Source organism: Budorcas taxicolor, chromosome 1 (assembly GCF_023091745.1).
Source record: "Budorcas taxicolor isolate Tak-1 chromosome 1, Takin1.1, whole genome shotgun sequence".
Lineage (NCBI taxonomy): Eukaryota > Metazoa > Chordata > Mammalia > Artiodactyla > Bovidae > Budorcas > Budorcas taxicolor.
The window spans coordinates 163577512-163598714 of NC_068910.1; the positions used below are offsets into that span (position 1 = coordinate 163577512).

General features: G+C 41.2%; 1 protein-coding gene across 1 annotated transcript in view; it reads left to right on the forward strand.

The window, feature by feature from the left end:
- The window catches only part of GOLIM4 (golgi integral membrane protein 4), an 81367-nt gene that overhangs the window by 49541 nt on the left and 10623 nt on the right, over positions 1–21203 (forward strand). Inside the window, exons 4-12 of the mRNA XM_052643779.1 lie at positions 717–770; positions 2572–2722; positions 6698–6780; positions 7316–7399; positions 10516–10674; positions 14514–14843; positions 16919–17169; positions 17624–17706; positions 19744–19853. Coding sequence (XP_052499739.1) covers positions 717–770; positions 2572–2722; positions 6698–6780; positions 7316–7399; positions 10516–10674; positions 14514–14843; positions 16919–17169; positions 17624–17706; positions 19744–19853 — 1305 coding nt within the window. The remainder of the gene's footprint in view (positions 1–716; positions 771–2571; positions 2723–6697; positions 6781–7315; positions 7400–10515; positions 10675–14513; positions 14844–16918; positions 17170–17623; positions 17707–19743; positions 19854–21203) is intronic.

Consider the following 21203-nt stretch of genomic DNA (forward strand, 5'->3'; position numbering starts at 1 on the left):
ATCTGCCTGCAATACAGGAGATGCAAGAGACGTGGATTCAATCCCTGGGTAGGGAAGATCTCCTGGAGGGAGAAGTGGCAACCCACTCCAGTGTTCTTGCCCTAAGAATTCCATGGACAGAGGAGCCTGGAGGGCTGTAGTCACTGGGATCACAGAGTCAGACATGACTGAGTACACACACACACAGTCAGACATGACTGCATATACACACACACAGTGTGTGTGGAATTTCTTACCCATGGGAACTCAAGGAAGAAAAGTGCCTTTTCTCTCCCTTTCTGGAACCCATTCTAAGCTTGTGAGGCCTGGTCTCTGCTGGTTTCTCTCCTGTTCCCATTGGAACACCAGGCACAAGGTACCAGCCATATGTAGTCCTGTGTCTCAGGACAAGCTCTCCTGTGCCTCTGGCCTCAGTTTTTCTTCTGAATATGAGAGTGGAAGTAAATCACCTCCAAGGGCCCTTTCAAACTGCTGTTTTATAATTCCACGCCCTGCTTTTTCATCATTAAAGTCTAGCAAACTGAGAGGAATGTAAAACTTCATTTCTGCTATGAAGTAAAGAGAGGACCTCAGAAGCATCCTGGCTCCAGCTTAGAATTCATTTTTACTTACACACGTGAACAAGTGAAAACCATTCATTAAGAGCTTTAAGTTCTGTTTAACAAAAGAACCAAATGTGTTATCTTTTTGTTAATTATTTACTTTTCAATTTACAGCAAGATTCTAATAGCAGGTACAGCGCATTGAATGTTCAACATCAGATGCTGAAGGTGAGTAATTTAGAGGTGCTTTTCATGAATGAATGAAGGGGTTAACTAAGTAACTTACGTGATTGAGGAAAGTTTACAGATAATTGATTTGTACCATGATAGTGACTTAGCTTAGCTATGGTATAATAAAGTCATTTTTGGCTAAAGGTGATATATAATTGTAATGCTCCATTGTGTTTATCACCTGATAGCAAAGGACATATTTAACTCATTATTCATTTTCTTATAAATCAGGGTCTCTGGTCACTTAATTGTTGAGTTTTTTCTTTATCCTTTAAGGATTTTCGTTTGTTTTTTATCTAATTTCTCAGAGTGGTTTTTCTTGAAAAAAATTTTTTTTTTGTAATCTTAGACACAGTGGAGGCAGTAGAAGTATTAGAATGCTGTCTTCCTGTTACTAATGTGTCATAAGTGGCCCACCTACCACAGGAGCACAATTTATATTTAAAGATATTCCTTCCTTGGTTCTTGGATGAAACTCATTGTTGTGTGTCAGGAAGACTGAAGAAAAGAGAGAGATGCACTGTTTGTGTCAGGCCAGAAGAGGTGAGCAGCGGCTGTTATGCCACCCACACAGCAGGAAATCTGTGCCGTTGTCTCCAACAACCAGTGCCCAGCTTTTTGTTTGGCCTTGTCTTTCCTCCTGTTTCAGTAGGGTATATGTCTTTTATTGAAACCAGAATCTTTACTATTCTCAGGAAAGCAATACGTGAATTAAAGCAGACCACCCATTCACGTTAAGCATTTGGAGACTATAGAATTTATCTAGGTTGTGATTACAGTATTATAATCTAGAGTAGTATAAGTAAGAATCATTTTTACAAATAATCAATTTTTTTTTACTTCCCCCAAAGGGAAAAAAGTCTTTTTTTTCCCCCTTCTATAAACTGGGTTACCAGAAAGGCTGATAATCAAAGAAGGGAAATAAAAAACATGGCTGGGAAAACATCAGATTGAAAAACAGTCTAGAGGCTCCATGGAGGGGTCATTTTTCCATTAGCTTTGCCTAGTTTCCACAGTAACTTGAGTCCCTGGGAATTTTCCCAGATCCTTTCCTTTTCCATCATTCTTGTAAACTTCCAACTTCTTGTTGTTCACATTAATGTTAAAAATTAAGGAGAAAATTATTTTTGGCCATGATCCCAAACTATTCATTTGAAATGGAAAGGAAATGGAAGAGAGCTGCACAAATTTAAAGCAGTCAGGAAAATGAAGCCTGCTTCATCTGTGCTTATTTTCTTACAAGAGAAAGGCAGTGCTATCGAGAGACAGACTGATTTAGAGAATGTGTTGGTGCAAATTCTCTGTGCCCAACGCACAGTGAGGCCAAACAAACCAAACCATCAGAGTTTGGAGCAGAGCAGGGTTTATTGCAGAGCCATGAAAGAGATTGGTAGCTCATGCCCTCAAAAGCCCCCAGGCTCCCCCAAGGGTTTGGCAGAGCATTTTTAAAAGCCAGGTGAGGGAGTGGGGTTGCAGGGTCTGTGATCAGCTTGTGCACAAGTGTCTGGTGAGTTAGCAGGGTGGTGTCACAGGAGTGAGCATTATCAGTCCTTAGGCTCCAGGAGGCCTGAGGCTGTATGCTCATGGTCATCAAGCAGTTAACATCTTCCATTTGGAAGGCAGGGGGATGGTTTCACATCTACAAAACAACTCAGGAAAAGGGCATCAAATACTGTTGTCTAGGTAATTGAGAGAGGAGCTAAAGCAGAGGATACAGGGTAGGCCTGTCCCAGGAAAGCCCCATGGGGTCCTGCTCAGTTACAAATGTATATCCCTGCTCAAATTTTCATCTTTGCAGAGTCAACACGAGGAGCTAAAGAAGCAACACAGCGACTTGGAAGAGGAACACCGCAGACAAGGAGAAGACTTCAGTAGGACATTTAATGACCACAAGCAGAGATACCTGCAGCTGCAGCAGGAGAAAGAACAAGAGCTTTCTAAGCTAAAAGGTATTTGGAAACCTAATGAGCCAGTGTGCATGGAAATGAATACTCATATTAATATTTGAATGGACCAAGAGACTTTTGTTTGCTTGGTGATTTATTTATATTACATGTGGTGTTTTACCAGCTACTTCTTTTATGATATTTCACACTGATCTCTCTGGGTTTGTTTAGGGAAACAGTAAAGAATACTTAGTGTTTCTCAATGGGGCATATTGGTCTTATTGGGCAAGACAGTTCTTTTTGTGCATTGTGAGACTTTTAGTATCTCTGACCCTACCCACAGAATGCCGCTAGTGCTCCCCAGTCACAGTGATAGATTTCCAGATCTCCACTGGGACACAAAGACTCTATTGATCACTAATAGTCACTTCAGAAAGCTCAGGCTCTGAAATCTGCCTGCCCTGGTGAATCAATGACTAGTTTTATGACCATTGGCAAGTTGTATAAATCTCCACAGACTTAATTGTCCTCATCTGTAAAAGTGGGATATTCATAAAAAGTATTAACCTTATAGAGGTGGTATGAGGATTAAATTATGCAAAGCACCTAATACAGTTACTGGTACATGGTAAACCTTCAATATATGCTAACCACCATAAATATCAGCATCAGGTATTTTCACAGTAATATGAAATGAAATAAATCACTTCTGAGTACATATGAGTTCTGAAAAAGGGCAACAGCATATTCTACAATCACCTATTCAGGTCCTGCATAAGTTTGAAGTGTGAGATTTGGTTTAAAAAGGTACATGGTGCTTACATAAACAAAGATGAAATCAGAGTAAGGTTTTCTATAATCTAGTTAATTGTACTGTGCCAAACAATTTCCTGGTTTTATGTAAAACATCGTCATAGAAATCTGCTGGGTGATAGGTCCTTTGGACTTTCTGCACTTTTCTTTTGCTATGCTTTGTCTCTCAGTATTCCAAAATAATAGGTTAATAATGGTATTCCAAAATAATAGGAATACATTGTAAGTATTCTCTAGGTGCCTGACCTTGGCATACTTCACATAATTTAGTTCATTTAATTTTAGTGAGAGGCTTAAAAGGCATATTACCTTATGTCTACTCTATATTTATGCCCTTCTTTGAAACTCAGTGCATGTGTAGTAAAATTTTATCAAGAAATCAGAACCGGGGAAAATAGGAGGACACTTGTATGTGAGTTCTGCATACTCAGACAATTCAAGCCTGATGGCTGGTCTGAACATCCTGGGATCCAGAACAAAAGGAGAAGTGCAGTCAGTTCTGGGGCTCTTGTCATCGAAAGAGAGAATCTACCAGTCTCCTGGAGGGTGAGAGAGAGACAGAGACAGAAGCACGGAGAGCGAGAGAGAGCAGTGTTTTTGGTACCAGTTAATATTTAGAAGACATCTCTCATAGAAATTTTAAACAACTTCACATGGCAGTGCCTTTGATGACACTTGATAAGTGATTTCCACATCAGCAGTTTTGTTTGATCATGGTCCCTGACAGTAAATTGTGATAGACGAGGGTCTGTCATGGCAAACCATGATGTGTGTAGTCCGAGTGATCTTTGGTAGATTAATGTGACACGAGGAGAGAGTTTAGAATTTAGAATATGGATAACGATGAGTTGATACCATGTAAGCTTAGATGATTCTTCTCATCATTATGGTTATAATAATAGCTGACACTCAACTAATGTTTGCCATGTGTCAGTACTGGGTGAAACTCTTCATGCTGGTATCTTATTTAAGCCTTATAACAACCTGGCAGGTAGGCATTATATTTAACTCAGTTCAACAAATGAAGAAATTGAGGCCTGCAAAAGTTAAGTAACTTACAGTCACACAGCAAAGGCACAGGAGACACTGTCCTTAAGGTTATAAACTGAATTCCTTTAAAAGTCAGCCCTGTATTTCAACTGCATGTGTGCACGTGTAGACTGAAGGCCCATCCAGCCTATGACACACTTGGGGTCCTCTTGGATTGCTGCTGGTGTCCTGTTTTGATGTTTGAGAAAATCCGCTGTTACAAATAGGTGGACAGCCACTAGCGACATTCTCACCTTCTTCTTGATCTCTTCCCAAATGTAGTCATAAAGCCAGTGCCCAGGGATCAAGCAGGGACTCTTAACGGAGTGAAAGCGGGCAGAGAATGTGAGGCGACGTGGTGACCGGCAGTTTTCTGCAGTGCTGAGGGCCACCCTGGAGACAGTAAAGTTTTGCCTGCAGGGAGTGGCTGCCACTCTGGGGACAGTTTGCCAAGCACCATGCAGGCCCACACCTGCTGCTGTCCCAGCAGCATTCTAAAACAGCACCCCTCTCACTGTCGACCATATCTCCCATTGGAAAATGAATCATATGATGACCCAGCTGCCATTTAACTTATGCTGAGAATTAGCCTGATGTTGCCAGAATCTTATGAGACCCAGCTTCTTGATTTTTACTTGGTGACTACCCTTCAAATGTGGAAGACACTGTATGTTGGCTAACACTTGCAGGGGCCAAAAAAAAAAGTGTGTGTTGGCCCAGGGGCTACCAGTTCATAACAAATAATCTCCAGATACAGAAAATGTGGGTAAATTACCAAGAGGCTGTTCCCTGAATTGTAGGGCTTGTGGTGGGGAGGTTTTAAGATTTCACTATGATCACTGCAGTCTTACATTGTAACTGTGGAAAGAATTGTCCAGTAGCTATTGGAGGAAGAATTTAGACCAGTCAAGAACTCAACTGTGGGAGAAAGAAAATACATTTAGAATTTTTGAGCAGATGGGGTGTCTGTCTCTTATTTGTTTCTTGAGTTGCTTTTGTAACTGAAATCCCTTTGGAGGACTGTGGAAATTACTCATGGCTGCAGAAAGTGAAGAGGAACTAAAAAGCCTCTTGATGAAAGTGAAAGTGGAGAGTGAAAAAGTCAGCCTAAAGCTCAACATTCAGAAAATGAAGATCATGGCATCTGGTCCCATCACTTCATGGGAAATAGACAGGGAAACGGTGGCAACAGTGTCAGACTTTAATTTTTTGGGCTCCAAAATCACTGCAGATGGTGACTGCAGCCATAAAATTAAAAGACGCTTATTCCTTGGAAGAAAAGTTATGACCTAGATAGCATATTCAAAAGCAGAGACATTGCTTTGCCAACAAAGGTCTGTCTAGTCAAGGCTATGGTTTTTCCAGTAGTCATGTATGGATGTGAGAGTTGGACTGTGAAGAAAGCTGAGCGCTGAAAAATTGACGCTTTTGAACTGTGGTGTTGGAGAAGACTCTTGAGAGTCCCTTGGACTGCAAGGAGATCCAACCAGTCCATTCTGAAGGAGATCAACCCTGGGATTCTTTGGAGGGAATGATGCTAAAGTCGAAACTCCAGTACTTTGGCCACCTCATGCGAAGAGTTGACTCATTGGAAAAGATTCTGGTGCAGGGAGGGATTGGGGGCAGGAGGAGAAGGGGACGACAGAGGATGAGATGGCTGCATGGCATCACGTACTCGATGGACGTGAGTCTGAGTGAACTCCGGGAGTTGGTGATGGACAGGGAGGCCTGGCGTGCTGCGATTCACGGGGTCGCAAAGAGTCGGACACGACTGAGCGACTGAGCTGAAGGGAACTGATGAGAGATGCAGTCTGTGCTTTTTGACAGCTTTGTTTTTAATTTATGGTGAGACTAAAATCTCAGATGACCCCTACCCATTGTATTTCATTCCTGAGGGTTTGCTTATTAACAGAAATATTTGATTTTCAGCTCAGGGGTAATTAAAATCCTTGACCTCTCCGCCAGATGGCTTGTTCAAGCATAGCTAAGCCCCTGAGCCGGACTGTACTGGGCTGTCCAGCTGAACCTGTGCCACATCCCAAAATGGTGCCGAGCTTTGTTGATTTGGAGTATTGTACTGTCAAAGGTCAAAACGATCTTCGAAAAAGTTATGTGAGGCTTTAGTTAGGAAAATAACAGAATCAAGAGCCTGAAAGGCCCAGGGCTTTATGCATGATTTTCCTTTTTCTAAAATAGAAACCGTGTACAATCTGAGAGAAGAGAACAGGCAACTGAGGAGAGCGCATCAGGACATGCACACACAGCTGCAAGATGTCAAGGTAAAAAAAAGCAACAACAACCACCTAAAAACCCCAGCATTTGATTGTTTTGTGTTTGCCTGCTTTACTTTGCAGTGACTTTAAAAGTCGTTCACTACTTGACCTGCTTTACAATCCACACTGTTATTTTGGGCTTTTGCAGAAAGTAAGCCTGCCCATTACTTCTTGTGCATTGTAAGCTAAAGAATGATCTGGAAATCTCAGCATTTGCATTAGCACTGGAATGATTCTTTTGCTACATGGGTGAATCTTAGTAAGCTTTTTATTTGCAAAGGTTTATTAAGAACTAAAGGTATTTTTCTTCCTGTTTTGATTTCCTTGTAAGTGATTATGATTTTTGGGTAACACATTTTAGATTGTGGATTACCACCTTAACCATGGTCTTCCCTCTGCCAAGATTTTTGAACTTATCAAATGCTACAACAGCAAACAAGCCAGCAAGTGAGCAATGTTTGAGTGGCCATATCACTACCTGCCCAAGAGGAGTTTGTCCCAGAATGTCAAAACTCAACATGTAAAATTCTTTTTTGTGTAGCAACAGCATAAGAATTTACTCTCCGAGCATGAGCAACTTGTAGTGACTTTGGAAGACCACAAGAGTGCACTAGCTGCTGCACAGGTTAGAAGGGTAGCAGCTTCTCTGGGTTCTTTTTAAGTCTGCTTAACATTTCTGAATTCCTCTATGCATGCAGTCTCTTAAAGGCCAGTCTTCACTGAATTCCTTAGGACAGAGCTTTCCTGATCCTGAAGATCATGCATGCTTTCAAAACTCAATCAAGAGAATATTAAGTAAAGCTTTGATTTTTTTCTTTACTTTTGTTTTTGTTTTTTTTTTTCCCTGCACTGGCAGTGTGGTTCATATTACTTTTTCTACCCTCCACCAACTCCTACATGCAGTAGGCTAATACTTGTCTGATTCAGAAAATTCATCCCACGTGTGGTTTTTTGCCACTATATAGACCTATGTAGATTCTTGCTATACTATCTATAGGATTTTATATGCTAACTACCTAAATAAATTATTGTAAAACTCTATATTTTACTCCTCCTTCCCTTGCTTCCAGCTTTACACCTGCATACACTCCTTTTGGGCCTAGGCTTATGTGTTGTTAGGTCAAATTACAGGAAATAAGAAATCTCAGGTAAATAGAGAAGGAAAACCAGAGTTGTAAGTTTCATTTGTTCAAAGCCTACAACAGTCCTCGCATAAAGGCAGGCCCTCAGTAGATAATGTCTTAAATGAACAAATACAGGTGTTAGAGAGCTTAGTGAAGTAATGTCACACTGACTGTTTTACAGCTTTATCATTGAAGCAAATAGGAATGGCTAGTTCAGTAACTGTATATTCTTAATCACTGGTCTTCACTTTTCTTCTCTTGGAAGAATTAAAAGAAAAGAGCAAAGGAAAACCAACTATTTGTTCTTACCAGGAGACTGTGCATTATTTTTTGTCTTTATAAAATTTTTAAAAGAATCATATACGAGGCCCTAATCTGTTTCAGAGACTGTAACATCTGGGTCTGTGGGATCCCTTTTCAAGGCAGTCATTGATTATCCCCCTATAAAACTGTAGCTGTGTGGTAATTTTTTACATGTTTATCAATTAAATTGGCTTTAGAGGATATTATTACATTGAAAATCTTCTTTATAAAATTTCTGCCAAGCATTGTTACTTGAGGCTACTTTTCATACTGAAAAATATGGCAGACCAATTTGAATACTCTAGGTACTATAATAACAATAGGTATTAAATTAAACAACAACTTGAAAATTCAGAAAAATGTGAGTAAAGTAGTTCATTTAATGACCAAAACCAAATTCTCTTGTAAGCTCACTGGGGAATATTACTTGCAAGATTTTGTAATAGAAAACAAGTTTTTTAATTTAACGTACATATATTTTTCTGTTTCTTTGAATATCTTTTTGGTTCTTTTGGATGAGGTCGTCAAGTTTCTCCTGTTCTTTTACTCCTCAGTTGAAACTTTCCCCAGATCTGCTTAGCAAACAACTGCTATTTCAGGCATATACGTTTCTCATGTAAATCATCTTATGAGATTCTGTCTTGACAATCTGATTTTTAAATGTAATTAAGGGGGTAGAAAGCAGAAACTGAGTGGAATTTGAGAGTTTAGAATTTGTCAGGGATTATCACAATAACTTTATATACAGAATTTTATTTAATATTCACAACCTACTGAGTTATATAATAACTGTATATATTTTTTATAATTAAATAAGGTCCAAAGGAGTAGAGAAGCTGGCCCAATATTAGTGCCCAAAACGACCTTGAAGCTGGGATTTGTGGAGATTCCCTGTATTACAGTTATGTAGGCCTTGCCCCACACCTACTGAATACTGATTTCTAGGGTGGGCATCCAGGAGCCTGCATTTTTAACATGATCATTCCATAATTTAACATGATTCTTCATGCATGCTCATATTTGAGGACCATAGTATTTCTCCCTTCAAAGGTTATATACGTAGGAGGAGGAGAAAGAAGAAAGGGTAGAATATTGTGTGGATGTCATTTTTTTCCCCTTTGACCTCCAAAGTTGGTTTGCAAATGTTTTGATAGGTTTCGGCTAAGGGCCACTGTTAGCCATATGGCTCACATTTGTACAAATGATAAAGAAGCATGCCCCTGAGACAGATTTAGCTGGCAAACACCTCTGTGTGAATTAGAAAAAGGCAGGAGGCGGGTGGGCAAGTGCCATTCAGGTGCACAACTGTGGCCAAGGGAGCAAGACTCGCCAGCCTCCTCTCTGCTCTGCTGGGCCCAGTAAGGGGGCACCCTGCCTGGGAAGCTTGTTCAGAAGAGAGCTCTGGGTTCTTTGTATGTGCTTATGGAAATGTGTGTTTACACAGATAGCACTTCTGTTTTAGGATAACAGTGCTGGTGCATATGATAAAATAAGTATAAGCAGTCTATTGGTTTTCTTAACATATTTTTTTTCCATCTTTATAGCTTCTTGTATTTAAAGTATCACACACACACCCACACACACCCACACACCTTACCACATATACACACAGATAACACACACATAAGTATATTCTCGTCCTATACCTGCATTAGTGCCTTTGTTATTTTAGAAGAAAAGGATATTCAGAATCAAAGAATAAGAATAAAAATCCAGCCTCCTTTCATGCCTATGCTTCTGTTTTCCAAAACTGCAGAGCACAATAGAGGGAGCTTTTTGGAGAGGAAGGGACCTTATGTGACCACAGATTGACTGGGAAAGAGGGTGGCCTGAGTGATTTTACATATATAATCAGTTACTTATTTGAAGCATATGGTTCTTTCTGCTGAAAAGTGTTACTCAGACCATACTGGTAAAAGATATATGCACTTAGATTTATATAAATGTGGAATTTTAAAATAGATTTTAATGTCATAAAACTGATTGCATAGCTGTCTTTTAATAATGATATTTATGCTAGAGAGTTATTTATAAAAATTCTGACTTAGTTTAATGTAGCATGGAAAACTAACATCTGTCTTAGATATTTTTTTCTCTGTTCCCTTTAACTCTAATTCTAATTTGCATGTGATTAAAAATGGTTGAGCATGTCCAAGTAAGTATAGCTAATGCATGGAAACAGTCTGCATATTTTTCATCTCTTGCATTTAGGTGTAATATTTTTATCTAGTCCTCCACTGAACCATCTATGAATGATATCCTTTTCCCTCCTCAAATTGTGCAATTTGCATCCAATTGTGCAATTTGTGAGCAGACTCAAGTTGCAGAATATAAACAACTGAAAGATACACTGAATAGGATTCCAAGCTTTCGAAAACCAGAACAAACAGAACAGCGAAATATTACCCAGGTGGCACATTCTCCACAAGGTGACAGCACAGCAAGAGACGAGTCACCTGGAGAGCCTCGGGAGGTAAGAGTTGGGGACTGGTCTGTGGGCGTCCTTTTCTCTGTCAAGCTGTTCTCAGGGGAACTGCTCTAAATATGGTCAGCTCTTCCTGTAGAACATTGATTCTCAAATCTTAGCAAATATCAAGAGTTCCCCCTTAGGGCTGTTAAAACAGAAATAGCTGTTTTCAGCCCATAGGTTGGGCTTCCCAGGTGGCTCAGTGGTAAAGAATCCACCTGCCAAAGCAGGAGACTCAGGTTCAATCGCTGGGTCGAGAAGATCTCCTGCAAGAGGAAATGGCAACCCACTCCAGTATTCTTGCCTGGAGAATCCCATGGACAGAGGAGCCTGGTGGGCTACAGTCCATGGGGTCACAAAGAGTCAGACATGACTGAGCAACTGAACAACAACCCTACAGATTACAGTTCAGCTAATTTTGGATGAAACCTGAGGATCTGCATTTCTGTTTCAGCTGGCCTGGTGATGTTCACTATGAGAACTGCTGTCCTGTTTTCTGACAAACACTAAATTAGTTTTATCTTTCTTCACATGGGTCTATTTGGTTGAAAGGAGCTATCATGTCTGAGTATTTTAAGGTTTTTTTCGGGGGGGGGGGGGAAGGATTGGGGTAGAGTAAGAAGGGTAAATGATTGTGAGGGTATTATATGATAATCATCCCACTCAAGTACTAGAGCTGATAGCATATTTGAACTTGTACTAGGCCATACAGCATATGTCAAAGTTTGTATTGTAAGCCCTTCATGAAACTGCAAGAGAGTAAGTTCTAGTCACAGAATCCACTCTTTTGTATTCCCGTTCTTTATAAAATCAAGTCTTGTTGTTTGAGAATATCTCCCAAGTGGAGCATCCCAAATGGTGTCACCTATATGATTAATTCTTACCGAGTTATTTTCATAATCAGATCTTTCCCCTGACAAAGACACTTTAAACAATGAATGTTTGAGAAGACTCCCCAACTCGTCTTCTTATCATCTTATGGCAATAATTAAGTTGGTATAAGTGGACTTCTCTTGAATCTTCAGTCTGAGCAAAGCATTCCTTCACGGACAAGTTCCGTGTCCTGGATACTTGTTCTTTGTCTGGGTCTTATGTTGCTCTGTACTTCAGGAAACACAGTCAGCGACCTGATGTGGGAACTGGTTCTATTCTCCATCCAAGTTCAACTGGATTGATCTTTTAATGACTCTGACTTTTTTTAGTTTTTCTATCAATGAAATGGAGGTAATAGTTATTTGCCCTAACCTTTCTCACAGGGATGTTGTGGAGATAAATGACAGGTATTTGAAAGCACTTAGAGTCCTTCAGAGAAATATTTCCTATAAAGCCAGCCAGCGTGCTTGCTAAGTTGCCTCAGTCATGTCTGACCCTTTGCAACCCCATGGACTGTACCCTGCCAAGCTCCTCTGTCCATGGAATTCTCTGGGCAAGAATACTGGAGTGGGTTGCCATGTCCTTCTCCAGGGGATCTTCCCAACCCAGGGATCAAACCTGTATCTCTTGATTCTCCTGCATTGGCAGGCAGGTTCTTTACCACTATAAAGCCAGTTCAGTTCAGTTGCTCAGTCGTGTCCGACTCTTTGCGACCCCATGGACTGCAGCATGCCAGGCTTCCCTGTCCATCACCAACTCCCGGAGCTTACTCAAACTCATGTTCATTGAGTTGGTGATGCCCTCTAACCATCTCATCCTGTGTTGTCCCCTTCTTCTCCCGCCTTCAGTCTTTCCCAGCATCAGGGTCTTTTCCAGTGAGTCAGTTCTTCACATCAGTGGACCAAAGTATTGGAGTTTCAGCTTCAGCATCAGTCTTTCCAATGAATATTCAGGACTGATTTCCTTTAGGATGGACTGGTTGGATCTCCTTGTAGTCCAAGGGACTCTCAAAAGTGTTCTCCGACACCACAGTTCAAAAGCGTCAGTTGTTTGGCGCTCAGCTTTCTTTACAGTCCAACTCTCACATCCGTACATGACTACTGGAAAAATCATAGCTTTGACTAGACGGACCTTTGTTGGGAAAGTAATGTCTCTGCTTTTTAATATGCTGTCTAGCTTGGTGATAACTTTTCTTCCAAGGAGCAAGGGTCTTTTAATTTCATGGCTGCAATCACCATCTGCAGTGATTTTGAAGCCCCCCAAAATAAAGTCTGTCACTGTTTCCATTGTTTCCCCATCTATTTGCCGTGAAGTGATAGTACCAGATGCCATGATCTTCGTTTTCTGAATGTTGAGCTTTAAGCCAACTTTTTCACTCTCCTCTTTCACTTTCATCAAGAGGCTCTTTAGTTCTTTGCTTTCTGCCATAAGTGTGATGTCATCTGCACATCTGAGGTTATTGATATTTCTCCCAGCAATCTTGATTCCAGCTTGTGCTTCATCCAGTCCAGCATTTCTCATGATGAACTCGGCATATAAGTTAAATAAGCAGGGTGACAATATACAGCCTTGACGTAGTCCTTTTCCTATTTGGAACCAGTCTGTTGTTCCATGTCCAGTTCTAACTGTTGCTTCTTGACCTTCTTACAGGTTTCTCAAGAGGCAGGTCAGGTGGTCTGGTATTCCCATCTCTTTAAGAATTTTCCATACTTTGTTGTGATCCACATAGTCAAAGGCTTTGGCATAGTCAATAAAGCAGAAATAGATGTTTTTCTGGAACTCTCTCGCTTTTTCAGTGATCCAACAGATGTTGGCAATTTGATCTCTGGTTCTTCTGCCTTTTCTAAAACCGGCTTCAACATCTGAAAGTTCACAGGTCCCATACTGGTGAAGCCTGGCTTGGAGAATTTTGAGTATTACTTTGCTAGCCTGACTATAAAGCCAGGGCAGTATCAATTCACACTTGCCAGGTATGCAAGGACTTGATAAAATGTGTACTTCCAAAAGCTGTCCTCAAGTGTCTGACAAAAGACTTTTTCCCTTGGTCTGTTTATTTATACACTCCAGTTTCTCAGTTATGTTTCTGCTAATTTAAGAAGAGAGCTTCACATTTATTTCAATTATGGGACAGTCTGACCAAACAAAATATTTTTTCTGATAAAAATCAGGAGGATTTGGCAGGAGGAAGAGCAGTGACACATTTTCCTATTGATGTTGTATTTACTTTCTTTTGCCCCTTTTTTCTGAGTAATGAAGACCATATAGAAATCTCTGACACTTTCAGAGAACTGATTTAAGTTCACCAATTTTAGAAGAGGAGTTCTCTGTAGAAAAGACATATCTTTTTTCTTCAGAGTTTTCTGTATTAATAATATAAAATATTCACAGACTTTCTCTGGTGTACAAAGAAATATTACTGTTAATACATTAAAAATGTTTTATTGTACCTGATTTAATGGACACTATTTTAGCTAACATGAATGTCCATTAGTAATGGCATTCTTTTTTATATTAGGTAACAAAAAACAAACCTAACTCATCCTCAATTTAATCTTATCCTTTTCTTTTCAAATAATTACTGAAGAGAAAATTTACATCAAAGAAAATTGCATAAATATTCAGTCACTTGAAGTATGAGGATTTTCCATTTTTATTCTGAGAGAACAGGAGTTAGACTACTTTTGAGGGCAGAGTCTACTGAGATGTGGTCATTTACAGGCTTTACTTTTAGGTTACTTACAGTATGCTTCCCGTGATGAAATTTTGCTTATGTTATCTCTATTTTATAGGTGAGATTACACAGTGAGAAGAGTTAAGTGACTCCAATGCAGCCATACTTTTCAGTCAGGACTCTATATTTCTAGACTCCAGGATTTTGCTTATGTTGTAACCCTATAGACATGGTAATAAAGAAATTCTGTCACTACTTTCGAACTAGAGGAGTGTCATTTCCAGTGATGTGCTTGACCTAGGTGTCTCGAAATAGTGAAGTGTGGCAGAACCATGAAGCAGCCCCTGGAAGAACAGAGGAAACAAAACCTTACCCTTCCACCCAGAAGGAGGCAGAATTTCAGGCTCCCGCGGAACTGACCCGGCAAGAAGCGGGACCCAGGGAGCCGGAGGAGCGACAGGTGGAGGAGGAGCACAGGCGGGCCCTGGAGGAGGAGGCCATGGAGCAGGTCGGGCGGCCCGAGCACCTCGAGGAGGAGCACGACCCATCACCCGAGGAGCAGGATCGGGAGTGGGCGGAGCAGCGCGAACGAGAGGAAGCCAGACGCGTGGCAGGGGAGGCTCGTGCTGAGGTATGAGGTTACCCAGCCAGTCGGCGGGGTAGGGGTTGTGCCTTTGTCGCTACCTAGCGTTGACCCATGAACGAGGAGAGTTTGAACCTTGCAGGACCACTTCTGTAAGGATTTTTCTAGTAAACACTAGAAAATCTGTTTGGTCGAATCTGAACATGGGAAACTGAGACAGAAGGGCCCCCACAGGGAGGCTGTGGAGGATCCCTACATACAGAGGGCTCACTAAAAGTTATATGAAGATTCTCACTGTGCTGAGGGTCCATGCCCCTAATGCCTACATTGTTCAAGGGTCAACTGTATCAAGGAAAAAGCCCATGTGTAACAATCTCTAAAATAAAATGAGGGTGATTTCACTAGATCTTCTATGTACTTATTGTTCTGTTGTGATATTAGTAGCATCGCTGCCTTAACCCAGAAAGGTGGCTGGGGAGAAGAGAAGCTGCTGTAGGTGTTTTATTTGTCAGGAACGCACAGTAGGGCGGGGGAAGGAGGGAGGCTCAGCAGGGAGGGGACATGTGTGTATTAAAACGGACTCAAGTTGTTGTACAGCAGAAATCAAAACATTGCAAAGCAATTATCCTCCAATTAAAAATCTTTTAAAAAGGAAGAGAAAAGAGTGCACAGTAAGGGAGACTTGGGCACATCCCTTTAACAGACTAGGAAACTAGATGGTCACCTCATCCTGCACTTTCTCAGCCTGTGCTCAAGGCCCGTGGGCATCTTGATGCCAAGAAGTGACTCATCTTCTGTGATCAAGGGTACTTGTCTCCCTGTTCACTTACCGTTAAATCCTATGTTGGCTTTCACACATTCAAATTCAGGATGGTTAGTAAGTCATCAAAAACTGACCTTATTACTTGAAGATATGCCACTGGGTGAGTGTGTTTAACCAGTGTCTGCTCAAGCTGAGCATTCCCCTCTGCATAGGAGCACTGCCCTCTCACTCCACTCCCCTTTCACTCCATTCCCCTCTCATTCCATTCCCCTCTCATTCCACTGAGCACACCCCTCTCACATAAGTAAGACTCATGAAAACAGCCATTATTATTATAAATGATATTTTAAAAGAACTGAGAGCAACACTGAAGCAGTCAGGTATTTTTCTTACACAGCCTCTAAGGTAATACCTGGCAACAGGCTACCTGGCTCTTTCATGGATGCTGATCGTCTTTTATTTACAACTCTGAAGCTCTGTTTGCTCTCAAACTTTTCAAGACTTCAAGCTGCTAGAGGATTGGCTGAGCAGGTGTGAAGGCTCCTGTAGGTTTACTCTTAGACTGTTGCACACTTAGTGTGAAGAAGCCTCTCCCAGTCTTGCATCCATAAGCTTTCCTCCAAGATAATTCCCCACTAGGTTTCATTTCTCTCAACCATGTACCCTCTTTCCTCTGGTGAGAATTGTACATGCTTGTATTAGTTGGGGGATGGAGGAGAGAGTGGTAGATTGCTTAATGGAAACAGAGTTTAAGAATTCCTGGATCAGATTTTCCTTTAATCTGAAAATACTCTCTTCTCATCCATTTTTTATTTCTTTGAAGAAAACTGATTCTGCCTCTCCACCCTAACCTGAAATTTGACGTTTTTTGGCTCCGCTTAGCCTGAGATTGGTGTATGCTTTGCTAGAATTAATTAGCTTTCCAAAGTCTTCAGCTCTTCATGGAAAAGCCTTAGCCTCAACTTCAGCTCACACATTGCCCCAATTAGTCTGAGGTTATTAAGTGCCCACTTATACCAGAGTCTTTTGAGCATACATTTAATTAAAGCTGAAACATTTCTTCTGTTGTGTCCTTTTCCATTTGAGAGGGAGCACATTAAAAAAATCTGCATTAATGCCAACAGCGGGGGAAGGTCAAAGGAAGCCAAGCTGCTTCTTGCTAAAAGAAGCCAAGGGTGATTCAGACAGAGTAAGGAAATAGCAGTGGAGTCCGGCAGTGGGTGGTGTTGGACCTAACATACAAAACAGTTGACCTGACAGAGAGGTATTAATAAACCAGCCCTGCCTTCTGCCCGTGTCATGAGAAACGGGTGAAGGTCAGACTCAGGGGACCTGACTGCTCTTGCTCACTTTTCCCCAGGTGCATCCTTCAGCCAAGCCGGTTACCAGACTCCAGTCGCCGTATGAGGAGCAGCTGGAACAGCAGAAGCTGGCGGCGCAGCGGGCGGAGGAGGCCCAGCGGCTGAGGGAGGAGCAGGAGGCCCTGCACCAGCAGCGGCTGCAGGGACACTTGCGGCAGCACCAGCAGCAGCAGCTCCTCACCAGGGAGACAGCCCGACAGCAGCAGGATGGGCTCCAGGAGGGCCGGCTGCAGCGCCCTGAGCAGCCACGGTAGCCTTCTGACCGACCTGGATAGCTTGGCCTCCAGTGTCCACAGGCAGATTAAAGACAGCTCCTCATAGTCCTTCCCTGTGAACTTGAGGGGCTCCTCTTGCTCATGGGAGCTGAGGCAGAACCAAAAATCAAATTCCAAATATTTAACTTCCAAAATAATCAACATTTTTTTTTTCTGCCTAAAAGTAACAGTTTACATCTCAAAGTAACCTGTCAGGTTTTATGCTAACTTCATTTTAGTGTTTGAAAAGCATTTTATCTTTTATAAGATATCTTTTGAAAGTGTACCTGGAATCTTTATTAAGCCTAATTGGATATGTTTAAGAAATATATTTATGGCTTTTAAAAGAATGTTGAAAAATTCATTGATGACTCTCTTTAAAGATAAATGACTTATGTCAAACTGTGCTACTTAAGTTGTGTCCCGGAGTTGATGACTGTTTCCTTGCAGGCAGCAAGCTCGTTACGATGCTGTGGATAATGATATCGTTCAGGGAGCAGAGGACCAGGGCATCCAGGAAGAGGAAGGAGGTGGTGAGCTTCTTAGATGATGAATGTTTTAATAAAACTGCTTGGTAGTATATAATGTCAACTCAGAGACATATGCATACCTGTGTACAGGTTTCTCCTGCTCTCTGAGAGTGTCCCTTTGAAACTATTTGTAAACTGAAATGATATAGATCGAAGAAACAATTACCTTAGGACACATCTTGCTAACGGAGACACAAAATAAATTGAGATAAAGCACAGATGCTCACTGGCACATTCAGAGCTCTGGGGGTGTGATGTTGAGATGCAGAATGTAGGTCCTGGGGAAGGAGGGGCTGGTGCCATTCTTGCTTCTCTGCTCAGGTGTGTGCTGCCTCCATACCTGCCTTCTCTCTCTACAAATGAAACACTAAAGGGCTATTTGCTTTCACCTATTTTCATAAAATTGAAAATCCTCTTCCGATTTCTTTCAGTTAGCCAAAACAAGTACTAATGTAGATCTTTCATAAAAGTGAAGTGGCATGAAACAAACTTTCAAAAAGTGGAGGGTACCTATACATGCAGAGATTTGTGCACCATATGTCTTTTGTTGTCATTGATATGTTTTCCTTTATCCTCCCAATAAGTTCACATTGATGGCCTAAATCAACCCAAGATAATCTATTTGCTCTCTAACATTTTAAAGTAGAGAGGAAATAGTGCTTTACTCTTATATGGAAGGCATGCTTGCATGCTCAGTCATGTCTGACTCTTTGCAACTCTGTAAAGTGTAGTCTGCCAGGCTCCTCTGTCCATGGGATTCTCCAGACAAGAATACTGGAGTGGGTTGCCATTTCCTACTCCAGGGGATCTTCCCAACACAGGGATAAAACTTGCATCTTCTGTGTTTCTCTCGCATTGGCAAGCAGATTGTTTACCTGAGCCAGATTGTTTACTGCTGTGCCACCTGGAAAACCCCTAAACTTCTTATATGTTAATACTTATTTTTATTTCTAGCACATTGTCATAGGAATATTAGACTTTGGGAAACCTCTACATTTTCTTCTTACCTTGGAGACATATAGATTATTGCCTTGAAAGTTTTTCAAATTAAGTCATTAGCAGCTTTCATTTGTGGTACACATCTATATGTCACTGAATAAATACTGCTTACTGTGATAACAGAACTAGAGAATAACCGTCTCTCTGGTAACGCTAACACTTAGCTGTGTATCCTTTCCTTAAAGAATCTAATGGAAGGTGATTACCGAACTCCCTCTATAGCCTATTCTGATATTTTATAGCTCTGATAGTCAAGAAATTGTTTTCCTTATGTGCCCCCTGCAACACTTGAAGCTTTTTTGTTCCATTATTTAAGACTAGAGAACCATTTGTTCTCCCTTTTATTTAATGGATCCCTTGGTGCACTTGAAACGTGATGGTAAGTTACCTGTATCTTTATTTTCTACAGGCTAAATACTCTCCGTATATTTAACCTTTCCTCTGATATCTCTGTGTGTGTTCTTGTCTAAATTCTCGGTATTGAAATTTTTTTTTCAAAAAGTAGCAAGTAAATGTGTGAGTATAAATAGGTGATGTTTGTGGTATCATCATCACTACCACCTCAGAGAACACAGGATGGGCTGAATTTGTTTTTGATCTTCACAAATAGGGTTACCATTTCTTTCATTTCCTGAAGTAGCATCTGTTTCTTCTTTTGGTACCTTGCTATTTTCTCTGACATTACCAAAATTTTGTCAATAATTTTAGTGATGTTCAACTGATTGGGCTTTATTTTATGGAGAAAGTTCCTATCGTTGTTTTTGGCATAATGGGGGAAAATGCAGCTTCTGTTGTAAACATGTGTTTTAGAGAGTTAGAATATGTCAGTTATCGACATTGTCTCTGTAGATACAAGGACTGGGCAAAAGACTTAACTTTCAGAAAAGCTGAGATGTGTACTTTATGTTGAGCTCACCTAAAAGGAGGAGAGAGTGAGTGATGTGGTTTGTAGGAAAGCCCACCAGTGGCTTGGCTTGGCTTTGAAAGGGAAGAATCCTGTCTGGTTCATTGGGGCTGATAAGGGTTCCTTTGATTTGCTAGCCTATGAGAGAGACAATCAGCACCAAGATGAGGCAGAAGAAGACCCAGAGAATGGACATGAGCTGCAAGAACAACGGCCCCATGAAGCTGACCCGGAACCTGAGGGAGATGTAAGTGGCCTCTCATCCGGTCATGACACTGGGGAACTCACAAGGCAGAAAGGAAGTGTAAAGGTTTACCTGACTCTGTAACTGCAGCTCCACATGGTTTACATAATTATATGGTACCTGTTAACTGTCAACCATGGGGTGTTTGTGTGATGAGAATGGGTTAAAGGTTGCTCAGGGAAAACATCCAGGGAGTCTCCCTCTGGGGCATTTAGTAAAGTTAAAATAGAAGAGCGAAAAGAAGCAATGTAGTATGTAGTAATTCTGAAAGATGAAAAATGAAACACAACAAAGCAAATGTGGGAATTAGAGAGAGAACCAGAGAAAGGAGGTCAGCCACCATGGAGCACCGTGAGCAGTCTGCTTGGTTGTGAATGTGTGTCCTGCGACTGTGTAATCTCTCAGCAGTCCAGTGACTATTTTAGTAAACACACAGCTAAGAATGTGAGGTTTGAGAAATGAAAAACATTTCTCAGATACCATAATGCTATAGAAAAATTAGAGTATTAACAGGTAGAGATATAATAACCAAAGCTATTCTTTTTATTTACCCAAGAAAGGACCAAGACTCCCAGTTCATTTGGGTGGTATGGGACCTTGACCTTGCCTATAAGTGTGTCTTTGCACTTATGCATAGATGATTTTGACAACTTACTGTAGCTCTCCTATCATCGTTTGCTAGCAAATCAACCACCACATTTATAAAGTGTAGCCTGCTGTCCTCTGGGCCCTGTTTATGGACTGAGAGGAGGAGGATCGATATTCTTCCTTGATAAGCACTGACAAAGTCTTCCTGAGCTGCTTGAAGCAACCTCAGTGGAAATGGCTTTCCCCCATAACTTGCACGGAGAGGTGGTAGGACATAACTACCCACCAGCTCCTCAATCAGCAGTTCTCAAAGTATGCTCCAGGGAAACCTAGCCCTGAAATATTGTCAGGAAAGAATAAGAGCTGTAGATATCAGGAGAGTATGAGAGAGCCAGAGGATGTGTAGGAGCAAGAGAGTGTCCATGAGGGAGCAAGAAAGCGAGTCTGCAGGAGCCCGAGAGCGGTGGAGGGCACAGGGGAAGGGTGGGTACTCCAGCTCCTGACTTGGGGAAATGCTGTCTGTCTCGATTGGTTACCTGTCTGCATAATCCTTCACTCTCCTTTCATGATAACACGTTGGGAAATGTTGGCCTTTCTACCGTGCCTTCCCTTAATTAGAAATTATTAGCCTGCTTATCTCTCTCTTTGTCTCACCTATTTTATTTTTTTTTAATTAGGAACATTTTTGTCTGGCTTCACTGAGGTTTAATGAATCATCCTTTGTTTAAAAAAAAAAATCTAACAACTGTGCCTATTAAATCTTTT